General features: G+C 35.1%; 1 protein-coding gene across 1 annotated transcript in view; it reads left to right on the forward strand.

Moving 5' to 3' along the window:
• LOC149897716 (sodium-dependent noradrenaline transporter-like) overlaps positions 1-16000 on the forward strand; it is a 53268-nt gene that overhangs the window by 22767 nt on the left and 14501 nt on the right. Inside the window, exons 2-10 of the mRNA XM_090116003.1 lie at positions 1915-2001; positions 3056-3117; positions 3278-3376; positions 4123-4282; positions 6121-6168; positions 6333-6416; positions 6753-6875; positions 8251-8382; positions 9358-9420. Of these exons, the coding sequence (XP_089972129.1) occupies positions 1947-2001; positions 3056-3117; positions 3278-3376; positions 4123-4282; positions 6121-6168; positions 6333-6416; positions 6753-6875; positions 8251-8382; positions 9358-9420 (826 nt within the window). The 5' untranslated portion in view covers positions 1915-1946. The remainder of the gene's footprint in view (positions 1-1914; positions 2002-3055; positions 3118-3277; positions 3377-4122; positions 4283-6120; positions 6169-6332; positions 6417-6752; positions 6876-8250; positions 8383-9357; positions 9421-16000) is intronic.

Below are 16000 nucleotides of genomic sequence, written 5' to 3' on the forward strand. Positions count from 1 at the left end.
CTACATTAAACACGGTACGACTTACGAGTGCTCATATTTTCCCTTGCTTGCAGATTTTTGTAATAAATTACTGTTACAGATAGTTACTTATGTGTGAGACGCTCTGCACTTTTTCGTCTTGTAAAATTTTATGTTTCTAGAATGGAGATTTTGTAAGCTTTAAAATAACTTAAAACTGTATTTCTGTGCTTAATTTAAAGCGACCATATAAGATGAGATTACGCTCAGTAATTGTAAACTCAGCGTAATTTATTTCAAAGAAATAAACTATGTTCTTACAAAAATATAACATTTTTGGACTTCTTCTATAACCAGTACTTACAATAGTTTCATAGGGTCTTTTAAAGATGGCATTATTCAACTCTGAATCTCCAATAAACGTTATATTTCCTTAGGGCCGATTTTTCAATGCTTGGATAAAACTTATCCGTCCAATAAAGTATTACACGATAATATTAAAATGTCACGTAAACTGTCAAATACGGGAAATTAGAATACGTTTTTTAAATGGTAGTTTTATACATTATTCGGCGAATAAGTTTTAACCAAGGATTGAAAAATCAGCCCTTAATCATTTACATTACCTTTATTCTATGAACAGAAAAGAGGAAGAATAAGAATGTACATCAAGATATGGATAAATAATATAATATGTTCATAGTAGTCCATCTTTATTAAACGTATATTCATTTAACGTGTATCTTTATGTGCCTGTATGGACAATAAAATATTTATTCGCCATCCACACTTATCTTTACGATAGGTAATATTAAATCGATTCTGTATTTATTGAATTTGGAGGGACGCTACGTATATGTTAAAATTATTTTTAAAATGAATTACAAACGGGCAATATAAATTTTCAATAACCGATTCCTTAACCATGCGTTGTTTATGATTAGTGAAGCTTTCTTCATAATGCAATGTGTAATTATTTAGTTTTTTTCCTTATATTTGTTGGTACCGTTTGCTTCAATTGTGGAGTCTCTTTGGTGTGGAGTTGTATTTATCATCAGTCTCATTTTTAGTTATGTAGCATCTATATTTTTGTTTATTAGGTATGTAGGTATATTTATATCCTGCAACATGCATTTTCTGTAAGCAGCAACAATTAACCCGTAGTTACTTGGATAATTAATTAAGAAAATATCCTTTACGGTATAAGATGACGTTAATCACTTAGTGACGCAACTGGTCCTTTCCCTCCTCTTCCATAAAAGTCTCAGTTGGTATAGGTACTATATATAATATAGTACACTTGAAACAATAGATTGTTTACCAATACAAGCTATAACTTGCAAAGCAAACTTCAAGGAAAACCGTACAAGTTTCCATAGAAAACAACCACAGGTTCGAACTTTCAGTACCAACTATATTATTTGCAGGTACATATAAATAGTTTAGAACACGCTGTCAATCAATTAGTTTCTGAGTAATATCTGTACGGCTTTGATACGCAAATCTGAGTTACGGGGAATAATGAAGGTACATACATAAATTAATTTATCTTGGTTTTCCCGTACGTATGCTGGGAATGGAAGTATTATTCACATAGAAATAATATGGTTGGATTAGATACGCCCAAATAAATACGATCTCTATAAAGTTTTTGAAGCTGCTGTTCGTCCACATACATACTTAGACGTGATTATGAACCTGACAGGCAAAAAAAAATGGAAGAGAACGCTCGTGAAGTGTTGTCATCATATTGTTTAGGTGCATCTCTTTTAGTTTTTATTATTTAATAAAAAAGCTACTGAAATGTTTTCCATCCTCTGTAAAATGGTAAAAAAAATTCCCCTTCCCCCCCTGCAACAACCTGCGAACTTCAATTTCGAAGTTCTTAGAAACATAGCATTTTTACCAGTATATTCGTAATGGAAACAGAATGCTATATTTTATTCCTTTTTCCAGTTATGGTATGATGCGGATCAGATCATAGCAACATGGCGGGCATGCCCATACTGGGCAACAGTGTAGGGGCGGGCGAGTTGCGAGAAGGTAAGGCCATTTAAATCCTCTATTATAAGTTCTAAACTACAGCAATTCAATATAGTTATGACATTTTTATTGGATTGTATTGGAATGTCTTAAGTTTCTTTGTTTTTGTAGTTGCTGGGGAAAGAGGGTAGTTTTATAATAAAGTATTTCTCATTGGCTTATTTATCCGTAGCCGCATATATTAGTATCTTATTTATTTAAAAAGTAGGGGAAATATTACGGAAATAATTTGTATATAAATTTGTACTGCCGTCTGCAAGTTCTTTCGATTTTCTGTAAAATTATCAATTACCCGGACAATCTATACAAAATTATCGTTTTGACCCTAGCATTAGACATTTGTACATAGTAAAAATGTGTGTGTTATCCAAAAAGTTATAGGTAATACAAATATACAATGTTTCAGCTGTTATCCTATCCTTACACAACAGACAAAATTCCCAGAACACATTAATCCTTAGAGGCTTAGAGCATGCATTAATCAGATGGTTCAGTAATTATTGTTCAATGCATTCAGAATCGAACAAAATTCCATGGAAACAAAAAGAGAAAATATTTTAGTGATAAACCCCTACACGTGTCTGTTTTTTACAGGATGACCCTGAATGCTTTATCCATATGATTGATTTCGAGGTGAACTGTGCTTAGTGCATTGCGTTGTAAAACACCCACACTTTTCCGTGTTATTTAGGAGAACATTTATTTGTTTCGAGGGTTGGTAGATTTATTGGTGTTTGTTGTATTAAATTTGTAGATATATGAATAAGTATAATGATGGTATGCGTAATATTTGTAATTTTTATTCATCCCGTTTTAGGGATGAGTTGTATAGTTTGGTTAAAATATTGTTTTATTATAAGATAATTTTTATAAAGATAAATATTTATTAGGACATGCTTTCTTTTATTATTGAGGAGAATTCTTAATTAGGGTAACTAGATGTGCTTTCATTTAGTTGGGATATTGTAAAAGGTATTAGAAAATATTGATTATTTGCTACAAGTTTTTGTATGTTGAATATTAAAAAAATATACAAAAAGCGATTTATTTTCAGATGGGAGCAACAGGTCTTCAAGCAGTGAGTCCCGTCGGGATTCCTCTCCCCTCCGTACTCAAGTACGTGATTGCTATTGTTAACTTGTTTGTATTATTTGTATGGATTCATAATTCAGATGCGTTTATTTGGTTTTTGGTGATTTAGTTTCTAAGAAAACAGTTTATCCTTTAGACATTTTAGATAGGTATTTTATAAAAAAAAAGAAATCATTTATAACAGGAAGTCGATGTGAGCTGCCACCGCCCAGACCTCACCAGCTCTCTGCCACTACGACGCAACTTCGAGCGCGATAAATATGATAAAACCGTCCCTACTATGGTATTTATTTATTAAATCATTATCTTATTTTTTTGTTTTATTCATTGTTAGCTGTATGTAATTTTCTTCGAAAAAAATACTTCTGTTTCCAAGTCTGAAAGTGCGTTGTGATGTGTCTACGGTTTCGTAGCTTGCTTCTCGGGAAGACAAGGGCTTTTGATAACCGTATCAAAAGCCTTGTTTGGTTTATATTTTAAAATTGGGTATTTTCTCGACTAGACATAATAGCTGTAGCATATGCATATTCAATTTTTGCTTCAAATACATCATTTTTTGCGTGTCACATCATTTTCATTTTCCATATAGCATTAGTTCACGTAAAAACGTCGCGTGCCGCGTACGTGTGTTCGTAGCATTATAGCATAGCAATATTAAAGCATTTATCTTAGCAGCTTAGTTTTACTATCAGCAGCATCCCCAGGTGTACGAACCGTACATCTTTATGGTCCTTCGTACCGGAATAATTTTCTTAGAAAGAAATACTTCTGTTTCCAAGTTTGAAAGTGCGTTGTGATGTGTCTTTGTTTCGTAGCTTGCTTCTCGGGAAACAAGGCTTTTGATACGGCTATCAAATGTTTATTTTAAAATTGTGTATTTTCTCGACGAGACATAATTATAGCTGTAGCATATTATGTATGCATATTCAATTTATGCTTCAAATTTAGCGTAGCACACCTTCGCGTAGCGTAGCTTAGAATTTTTGTAGGTGTTACTTCTTCAATGCTCTCCTAATTGTATTCTACTAGGCTTCGCTGTCTAGTGGCACAGTGGTGACGCACACAGTCCCGTCGTACGACGAGCAGCGCGCTAGCCCCGCGCTGCTCGCGCGCAGCTCGGGCACGCCGGGCGGCAGGAGCGCACGGGACGACGGCTACTGCTCCGCGGGCAGCACGCCGCGGGCTCTGGGTGAGCACGCTTTATTGATCTATACTAATATTATAAACCTGAAGAGTTTGTATGTTTGTTTGAACGGGAAATGATCCGATTTGAAAAATTCTTTCGGTGTTAGATAGCCCATTTATCGAGGAAGGCTATAAGCTATATATCATCACGCTCAGACTAACAGCGTAACAGCGCGTTCCATCTTAGACCACATCTCAGCTTAACATCAGGCGAGATTGTGGTCAAGCGCTTCCCTATTACCAATAAAAAAAAAAAAAAAAAAAAAACAGGAGTGGAGCACTGCGGGTGAAACCGCGGAGCACAGATAGTAAATAATAAAATTCATTTATTTCAGGAAACATAGCCCATATATTGTTATTTACACTACACACGTGTGCTCCGATGGCATGGGCAGCTCGTACGACGAGCAGCGCGCCGTTTTCTAATTCACAACTTTGAATTACAATACCATATAATGTACAATCTACATGTGTTGAACAATTTCCATATTTAAATTACTCTCTAAAACACAACAATCTAATATAAAAACGAATCTGTAAACAATAGTTTAAAAGCACGAATAAAACAACAGATAAGTACTTGAAGTGCACTCGGTTGAAGTTATTACCTCTTCACAAGTCGATTTTATTGCATCGTAGTCTAGTTTATTTCTTGCAAAAAGGTTTTGTGCAAAACACTTTCAATTATTATAATAGAGTGAGAATAAATGTTGATAAAAGTTTATAGCAATATTTTGAAATACACGATATAAATAATGAAATCTTCATTTCATATTATTCCCGTCTGCTGAATTTGGTAAAAATAAAATATTTTGTTAGAATCTGTCGTAACAAGTAAATGTTTGAGTTTATTCATGCTAATAGGGTTAGTTATTGTTGCTATAGTATATTAGTTCTATTCATGGTCTTTGTTAAAATATAATAAGGCAATATCTATAGCTTATAATTGTAAGATTAAAGTTAGGTACCTACAACTAGTAAAAAACCGTCTCAATAACAAAATTTGACAGTTTGTCCCTAGATTTAAAATACAACCAGGAGAGCACATTCCGATCCGTTCTCACATTTCTCAAGGAATTTTTCTATATCGGAATGCCATTATCAGTCGATAATTGAATTTATTATTAAGCCATTAGAATCCGAGGTATTTCCATTGAGATGAGCCTGCAAGGATGCTGAGCTATATGTGTTTAAAATCTTCGTGACGACTTTGAAAACTTTTTGGCATATAATTATTTGTTTATTATTTACGGTTTTTGGTACTTAAGCATTTCCTACAGTTTTTGGTCTTAATCGTCATAGGAGACATGTACTCCCGATTCCCGGAATGTGAACAAAAATAAGCTGTGATGATGTATGTTTTCTTGTTAATTGAAAACGTGTTTATGTTTCAATCAGAGGACTTTTATAAAGCAGAATATGTAGAGAGCTTATACACTTCATATAAAGACAATTTTATTGGTTTCTTCCCATTTTTATTATGTATTAATATTGTTTGTATCTTTACTTTGTCTTCTGCTTTACTATAAAAATATATAAAGCGCATTTTCATTCGAAATGTTTAAGTTATAAGTATACCTTATACGAGACATTTAACCGTGTTTCGTTATTTCTATCATTAAGTCATCAGGGTTTTTGTGTCAAAAGAATGTGTTTATCTGCTAATTGTCGTTTCCGAATCATTTCTTAGTTCTTTCGGTTTTAGAAATGGTTATTTTATTTTCTTGTAAATCTCAAGTTCTAGCCTGGGATCTCTATGGATAAATTTTATAAGGTACATAGTAAGTTTTTATTAACTACGTTTACAGCTTACAGAAATATATTTTATATTTCTTGTTTTAGATCATAAATCAGCGAAAGGATCTGTTGTTACGCTTTCATGCTATAAAAGTAAGTAACATTGACAATTTTTAATTTAGTTTTCGAGACAATTACTTCCTATTTATTATTATTAAAATAGTTTCTTGCTTCAAATAACTAAATTGTAATATGTAGATACATTATTTTTTAATTGAATATAAAATTAAATATTTTAAACATTGAATTGTTTTTAGAAGAGCCTAAAATACAAATAGAGGAAGAAGGATACTTCAACGAAACGAAACCCAAAAAGATAAGCAAAAATAGCGTCAAAGACGGTAAGTTCGAGTGAATGTAATCATAGCAGCATACAGATATATATGGCCATATATTATGGTGATGATTGTCTGAGATGAGATACTGTAATGAAATATAGCTAGTTAGAGTAATTTGCAATTTGCCTTAAAATTATTAATAACGATAAAACTAGACAAACAGCTATTTTTATTTCGTATACTTACTGATTGACGAAAAACTTTTACAGTTATTTAATTTTTACAAAGTTTATTAAACTAACCTTAAAAATAAAGTTTAGTCCTTTGTCTACGATTGCCCATGTCCATTGTAGGTACCATACGATGATTAAATAAAAAATATTATTTTGATACATTTAGCACCAGACGACGGTCGAGAAACTTGGGGTACTGGAGCAGATTTTCTTCTTTCCATCATTGGTTTTGCTGTGGACTTGGCTAATGTTTGGCGGTTTCCTTATCTGTGCTATAGGAACGGTGGTGGTAAGTATCTAGTAGAATATAGATATATGCAGTAGTATGAATAAAATGGTGAAATGATAGATAAATGGTACTATTTAGTGTAAAGTTGAATAGAATTAACATATCTGTTCGAATAGATAGAATTAAAACTGTTGTTTTCTTGTAACTAATTTAATAACAATAATATAAAATTCTTCAAAATATTTCAATTATAATCCCAAGGATATATTGAATTTCTACAAATAAATAAATATTTCAGGACAATTTTCACACACGTACGATCTGATCCCATACTAAGCTTTCGCTTGTGTTATGGAAACCAGATGGCTGATAAACATACATATATAATTTTAAATAAATACTTATATAGATAATTAACACCCAGACATAGAGCAAACATCTATGTCCATCACACAAATATTTGCCCCGGGTGGGAATCGAACTCACGACCTCTGGCTTGGAAGGCAGGGTCACTACCAACCAAGCCAACCGGTCAGTCAAATAAATAAGCATATATATTGCATTCTGCAGTTACTGCCACTGGTCTCATCACAATTTAAAGATTGTCCATTGAATAATGATTACTTTGGGTTGTCACGGTTGGAGCGACACAAGAGTGATCACCCTCTTGTTCCCTTACGTATGTTTTGGATGAATACACGGAAAATATAAAATAGATTCTTTATTTCTTTATATTATTTAATGAACTTTAATAATGTATAAAGACCTATGTAACGAGAAAAAGTCAATAAATCTGGTGACCAATAGTGTCCAAAGAATTAAATATGATAAAATTTTATTCTGCATCTTATTTTGGGCGTATAAATTATTCCCGATACGGACATTAGTAATTTTCCATCAAAGTTGGAAGTGGTATAGAAAATGCCACTTTCCACGTTTATAGGGTCTATCTACAATCCTATCATAATGTGTTTCAACTCCATTGAGTTTACACAACCGCCAGAAAAATGGTGATATTATGTGAAACGACTATTTACTATCGTAAAAATGAAAACGTAACATTGGACTGGCATTTCTTCTCCATATAGTCAACTAGTTATTTGTACAATAATAATTGATACATTATTATTTAATTTATGTTCTTATTATGAGACATTAACTTGCTTCCTTAAAAAAAAAATAATTGCAAACAGCTTCAAATAAAGAGGAGCTTCTTATTTCGATTGCATTATTTTTGGTTTGTTACCTCAGTTACTTTTGACTGGGTGAACCAAATTTGAAAATTCTCTTTTATCATTAGATAGGAGGTTCGTTTAATTTTTGTCTAGTTTCTCTTGTTGCAAATTTAAAAGTTTAATTTATTTCCAAAAATAATTAACTATTGACTTTAATTTGCTAAAAAGGTCATATTATTTCCTAATCTACATAATTTCAGGCGCGTTTCTGATCCCATACATGTTGATGCTGGTCTTCGGAGCGGTTCCTTTGTTCTACATGGAGCTGATCCTGGGCCAGTATAACCGACAGGGGCCTATAACGCTGTGGAAAATATGCCCTTTGTTTAAGGGTACGTTTTTAGGGCTAAATATTGTGAATTTTTGTGCTATAAGGGTGCTTTCCACCAATAATATGCGAGGATATGTAGCTAGGAATGTGTTTGTAAATAACCAATCATATCGCTTTATTTAGTTTGAAGCATGGAGCAATACCACACCCCGGACACTCCATACAAAATTATCGTTTTGACAGTCACACTGTAGAGACTGCAAATGTGTGTGTTAACGCTTTATGGTTGGCACATTTGTGACTAGCGTAAAAAAAATTCGGGTTTTTCTGATGAAATACATCCGTAAACAGCACAAAATCTAACCATTTTCTACGAAAAACGATAATCACAAATCCAAAATAATAAATTACTTTAAGTCAATTTGATTAATGTTGTCAATCTTCGTTGCGTATCGTCCTTACAGAAAAATATGGACCATATATTTTAGCCTGATCGTGCGGGGTGAGGTAAGTGTTTAATTGTGGCGGGAGGCGGAGAGTGTCCGTTCTGTAGCGTTTAGCTACTACATATTATGTATTCTGTGGCAATACTATATATAACATACACATTGCTCGCTACAAATCCTCGCACATTATTGGTGGAAAAGCACCTTAAAGGCATTAAGCATAATGATACTGAAAAGCAAAGCGGCTATTCATAACTTATAGTGCCACAAACTTATCTGACCCGGTGACAGTGTCACTGATGTCGCTTTCTTTTATATAAACAAAATATTCCGTATGAAAAGTCTGTGAAAATGTGACATTTCAAAATGGCGGCACGTAGTTCCAGTTTTTGCCACCGGGTCAGATAAGTTTGTGGCACTGTAACTATTTTTGTTGTTTCCATCAATCAAAGGTTATCCCAATATAAGTAAAAAGTCTACAAACGACCACTTAGGTCACAGCTCAAATGATCTAGAAGCTATCAAATATTTGAGTTTGCAGTAAGTGCAACGACGTTGATTGATGAAGATTCTTATGTTTTTCTTTGCAGGAGTTGGCTTTTGCGCGGTAATGGTGGCTTTCTACGTGTCCTTTTATTATAATGTTATTATTGGTGAGTCTTGGTATCTTTAATTATGTTAATGGACTTATAGAAAATTAAGATTTTTATTGATTATTTCGCATTGATTTATATTTTATTGATTTTTATTGTTATGGATAGATTGAACGCTAAGGATATTCAACTTTATTTAGAGGAACATATTTTCGTGTTTTTCATTGACTTATTTTTTAGAAACATGGTCATTATAATTATCATTTACTGAACTGTTTATCAAACCCTATACTTAGAATATTGTAAAATTTCTGACTTCGAAATATGTAGATACTATCTTAAAATACTTTCTTATACAGGGTGTAATCGTTAAGTGTGCACAGGCGATTTTTCTGTAAGTATTACAGATAACAAAAAACTTTAAACTGATATCGAAAGTACTTAACCTAATGAGTAAAATGGCCGTAATAAATTTTTAAAAATAAATCGAGAAATATCAAAAAAAATATCTTTAAACCCCCATACATTAAGTACGAAATATGAATATCCCATATATTGTATATCGGGAGTCCCTGAGACAAACGGCGAGAATCTCACTCATATTGTTATGTCACTCGCAAAAAAACTCAGTTTCGAAATTGATGAACGTGATATTGTGAGTGCGCATCGTATGGGTAAGCAGCAAAGCAGGCAGGAGTCCAGCACGGACGGAGCTGTGAGCCCCGCGCGCCCCCGCACCATCGCCGTTCGGCTCACGCGCCGCCGCGTACGCGACGAGTTCCTGCGCGCGGCGCGCGTGCGGCGCGGCGCCGACACTGCTGGCACGGGCATCGGTGGGGCTGCGCGGCGGTTTTATGTGAATGAACACTTGTCTCAGTATCATAGCAGACTGTTTTACCTCGCCCGCGAGAGGGCTGCCGCTGAGAGCTGGAGATATGTGTGGTCTAAAGAGGGCCGAATATACGTCAGACGCGATCCGAAAGCTATCTCATACCGTGTTCGTTGTGAAGACGATATAAGTAAAATTTTTCGTCGTGGTTAGGTTTGCAAAGAGTCGCTATAACATATAATTGTAATTATTACTTAGCTTTCGTTATAAAACCAGTAATAAAAACATTGTGTTTAGTAAATAGTATTAACGTATCATTTAGTGTTTGCATTTCAAATAAATATTCATTTCATAAGCATATTGTAAATTGTATCTATTTTTACACATTACCTACATATTATTATTCTGTGACATTATGCGGGATTTATAATTGTAATTTAACCACATATGCATATCAAAACAGTAGTATTTCTGGCCTAGACCAACATAAGTATTTGTATAGATTGTTAGTTCGTTGTTGCTGTAAGACTAAAGTGAGAAAATATTATTGTTCGTATCTATATTCTAAGAGGTATAAAAAATATAACGGATCTACTATACTTGTACATTGTCTGTTGTGTAGGCATCTGAACAAAATTAAAATATCATTTTCAATCTCGCCAGCCTTACTGTCGAATTATATTAAAATAATTATTCACGCTTGTTTGGCTGTATATTTGTTAATTATTAATACTAGTATCTATATCCAACTAGTAAATAAATTACTATTATATTATTGTATTTCAATTTTAAGCTTATTTAGTGTTTGTGTATTGTATCTTTTAGACTTATTTAGTTTTAAAAAAAGTTTCTGGATGTACATTTGTTTTAAAAAAATATTGTGTGGCGACATGTCTTGTAAATTTTACAAAATTATTTTGTGTAATAATGTTTGCCAATTTAGTATCAAGAACCGAGTTCGTGTAAAACTTAGTAATTGTTTTTATGAATATGTGCATTTTATTAAAAATTATAGAATGATGGTGACGAATAGTAATACTAAAATATATATTTTATTTCTACTAAATATCAATAATTGTTTCATACTCCTCGAGGTTTCACATTATTTTAAAATAATCTCCTCACTTATTAACATAAACCTTTCCCACACAGATATCTGTATAATATGTATTATAGGTACCTATGTTATATGTGCGAATATCTGTCTATCGTATAGTTTATTTATTATATTTTTGCGTATGTGTTTATGTCTATATATAATTTATATCTTGCCTTCAACATTAAAAATAAATTAAAGGTTGGTTTTATCAATCCTTGCTCTCTAGGAACCCGACATGATGAATTTGTCGTCGCACTAAACCGACTTCGGGTGGACGTACTGGCGATCAACGAGACCTGGCTTCGTGAGGGCGAAGACGGTCGCGCGCCACAAGTCCCCGGCTATAAGCTGCGGCACATACCGCGCTCGAGATCCATTCGCAGTCGCGGGGGCGGTGTTGGGTTCTATGTGAGGGAGGGTATGGTGGTAAAAACGTTGCAGCATCCTGTATCCACGCAAGTCGAGCAGATGTGGATAAAAACCACAGTCCAGGGTAAAGCAATAATTATAGGCACAGCGTATAGACCACCTTGGCTTGACGTCCAGCTTTTCTTGGATACTATTATGGAATCCCTGGGCTCCTTCGCCTGGTCCGATAACATAATAATCTTGGGCGATTTCAACATAAATCTTTTAAACAGGCAACATGCTTCTTTTACCAAATTAAATAGTTTTTTGAACCTGATGAATCTCAACCAGCTTGTATCCGAGCCAACCCATTTCACGGATAGTAGTGAGACATTACTAGATCTAATCTGCACCAACATCCGCGCATCACATGTGTCCGTTAACCATGTCAGTGCCCTGAGCAACCATGCTTTCGTATCATGTACATTAGATGTACCTAAAGATAAATATACTCCAAAATGGATAACGTACAGGTCACTCAAGGACATTGACATGGAAAGTTTTGAAGCTACTTTGGAAGAAGTGCGATGGCAAACAATTTTGGAATTGGATGATGTCGGCGAGATGGTGAACATTCTAACTGCATATATTCAAATTATTTTTCATCATTACGCTCCTCAGAAAGTGAAGTACTTGAAACGAAAGGTCTATCCTTGGGTGACGTATAACATCAAAATGATGATGAAATCGCGAGATGAAGCACAGGTCGTAGCCCGGAGAAGTAAGGACACAAAAAATAAGGAATATTACAGGGAATTGAAAAAACTCGTAAGTGGTGCCCTGCATAGAGAGAAACAATCCTACTTTGATACTTATGTTAATAATAACATCAACAATCCTCCAAAACTCTGGAAACATATTAAGGAACAAGTTGTCATTAAGCCCAAACAGGATAACAAACTACCACCACATTTCAATGATCCCAATCAACTTAATGACGATTTTCTTAATGTTCCTGGAAACAGTCAAACTGCCCTCTCAAGCCTTACTTACTATGAATTTCATCGATACAGCGACGCTACGTCCAGTTTTAAATTTAAATCTGTAACAGAAAATACTGTTCTTAAGGCTTTAAAAACCTTAAAATCACAAGCAGTAGGAGTAGACGACATATCGCTTGATATGATAAAACTCACGATTTCCAAAACTCTGCCAGCTATAACGCACATTATAAACACGTCGTTTAGGACAAACAAATTTCCTGAACTTTGGCAAAAAGCGCTTGTGCAGCCAATACCAAAAAAAGAAAATCCAGTTACGTCAAAGGATCTCAGGCCAATCAGTATTCTCCCATGCCTGTCAAAAGTTATCGAGAGGATAGTACACGACCAACTCTATCAGTACTTGGAGCAGAACGGAATATTACCAGACCTACAATCCGGTTTTAGGAAAGGTCGTGGTACTGTCTCTGCTTTGACTGAAGTTGTCGACAACATTTTGACAGCGCAAGATTCGGGCATGAGCACGGTTATCGTCTTTCTTGATTACACCAGAGCCTTTGACACGATTAACATTCCTTCTTTCTAAGATGTCGTTTTATGGGTTTGGCAAGGAAACGGTTAGCTGGTTCAATAGCTATCTCAGCAATCGCACTCAGACGGTAGCAGTTCGCAAGGAGGATGGATCGGTCGTATATTCTAATCAAGGACACGTTACCAGAGGAGTCCCACAGGGCTCTATCTTGGGTCCACTTCTCTTTATATTATATACTGCCGATATCACCAAGGAGATAATATATAGCCGATACCATCTTTACGCGGATGATATACAGTTGTATATCTCATTCCATCCGTCTCAAACTCCTGATGCCATTGCTGAACTAAACTCAGACCTGGTGCGTATATCGAAATGGTCGGAGAAAAATTCACTTGTTCTTAATCCAGCAAAGACCAAATTCATGGTTTTGGGAACACCGAGGTCGGTCGGAAAAGTCATTGAATTCAATCCGATATTAAACATTGATGGTCAAGCTGTAGAGCGGGTCGTCGAAGCTCGAAATCTCGGGATCGTTTTCGATGAGCATCTCAGGTTTGAAAAACACTTCCAAGCTACTATATCGAATTGCTTCTACAGGTTAAAGCTACTTTATCGCATCAGGAACTACATTACCACACCCTTACGTATAAGGCTCTGTGAGGCACTAATTCTCTCGAAATTTAATTTCGGAGATACCATGTACGGTGCAATGTTGCTTGCAAGGACCAGGAATGCAATACAGCGGGTTCAGAACGCGTGTGCTCGGTTCTGTTGGGACATACCTGCAAGAGATCATGTTACACCATATCTAATCGAAGCAAAAATGCTCAACATGGAACGACGCAGGCGCCTTCACTTTGCTGTGATGCTTTTTGAGGTGGTGACGTCTCAAATACCTAAATACCTGCATAGTAAGCTTAGATGGGTTGGTGAGAGAAATGGCTCGCACTTCACAAGAGCATCCACATTCATGTTGGTTATGCCAAGATACCACACAACCGCTTTTAGAGGCAGTTTTGTATACAACGCAACTAAGTGTTGGAATAACCTTCCGCCGCCGCTACGTGAGTCGATTTCCAAACACTCTTTTAAGTATAAGTATAAAACACACCTCATTAGCGATTTCGTCGGGAAGCCTTAGTTGCGTTGTATATAATATGCATTCAATATATATATGTAATATAATTTATCATTATTTATTTATGTAATATAGGTATTGATGTTTATTTCATTAATTTGTAGATTTTAATATTATATAAATAGTAAAAACACTTACTTATTAATTTAAATTTTTCTAGTTTGTTTTATTGTATTTTATGTTATTTAACTATATTTTATTATTCGGGACACTTTAGACTTACGCGTCTGTTGTCTGGTTGGGCCCTGAAAACCAGCGCTATGCCGACCGTGGTGCGGCGTAGCATATGCTGAGTGGCCTTACCCTTTAGGTCACCAGTCGCCACACAAATATTTATAATAGCTTTTTAGCTCTTAATTTTTTCTTTTTTTTTTTTTTATCCCTGTTTATTTTCTATAGTCTTTAAGAGTGCTCTTGTTATTGTTTTTTTATGTGGTGGTGGTACTTTGGAGATCCTAATAAATGTATTTTATTCTTTATTCTATTCTTATATATGTACTTTTAAAATGAAAGATTTTAGCTTTCTTTTTCTTTTTTGGTTTTCTGCTTTAATTACTTCGCAAATTTGAAGTGGAATTTTCACGCTTTTTCCGGACATTTTCACGCATTTTCCGGATATTTTCCGGGGATTTTCCGAGCATTTCCCTGGCATTTTCCGGGGATTTTCCATGCATTTCCCAGACATTTTCCGGACATTTCTCAGGCATTTTCCGGATATTTTCCGGACATTTTCACGCATTTTCCGGACATTTTCACGCATTTTCCGGATATTTTCCGGACATTTTCACGCATTTTCCAGGGATTTTCCAGGCATTTTCCACGGTTTTTCCGGAAATTTCCACGCATTTTCCGGACATTTTCACGCATGTCCCGGATATTTTCCAGGCATTTTCCTAGGATTTTCCATTTTCCACGGTTTTTCCGGAATTTTCCACGCATTTTCCGGATATTTTCCAGGGATTTTCCGGAAATTTCCACGCATTTTCTGGATATTTTCCGGACATTTTCACGCATTTCCCGGATATTTTCCAGGCATTTTCCTGGGATTTTCCAGGCATTTTCCACGGATTTTCCGGTTATTTTCCGGGAATTTCCCAGGCATTTTCCACGGTTTTTCCGGAAATTTCCACGCATTTTCCGGATATTTTCCGGACATTTTCACGCATTTCCCGGATATTTTCCAGGCATTTTCCTGGGATTTTCCAGGCATTTTCCACGGATTTTCCGGTTATTTTCCGGGAATTTCCCAGGCATTTTCCACGGTTTTTCCGGAAATTTCCACGCATTTTCCGGATATTTTCCAGACATTTCCCAGGCATTTTCCGGTTATTTTTAGGGAATTTCCCAGGGATTTTCCGAGCATTTCCCGGGGATTTTCCAGACATTTTCCAGACATTTACAGGCTGTCAGGGAAATGTCCGGAAAATGCCTGGTAAATATCTGGAAAATACCCGGAAAATGCGTGAAAATGTACGGAAAATGCGTGGAAATGCCTGGAAAATCCCCGGAAAATGCCTGGGAAATGTCCGGGAAATGTCCGGAAAATGTCCGGAAAAACGTGGAAAATGTCACTTCAAATTTGCGAAGTAATTAAAGCAGAAAACCAAAAAAATAAAAAGAAAGCTTATCTTTCATATTAAATGTATATGGGATGTTCATATTTCATACTTAATGTATGGGAGGGTTTAAA

The sequence above is a fragment of the Colias eurytheme genome, chromosome 25, assembly GCF_061535395.1.
Source record: "Colias eurytheme isolate Ceu_HAF_F1 chromosome 25, ilColEury1 Martin Lab GWU primary, whole genome shotgun sequence".
NCBI classification, from domain to species: Eukaryota; Metazoa; Arthropoda; class Insecta; order Lepidoptera; family Pieridae; genus Colias; species Colias eurytheme.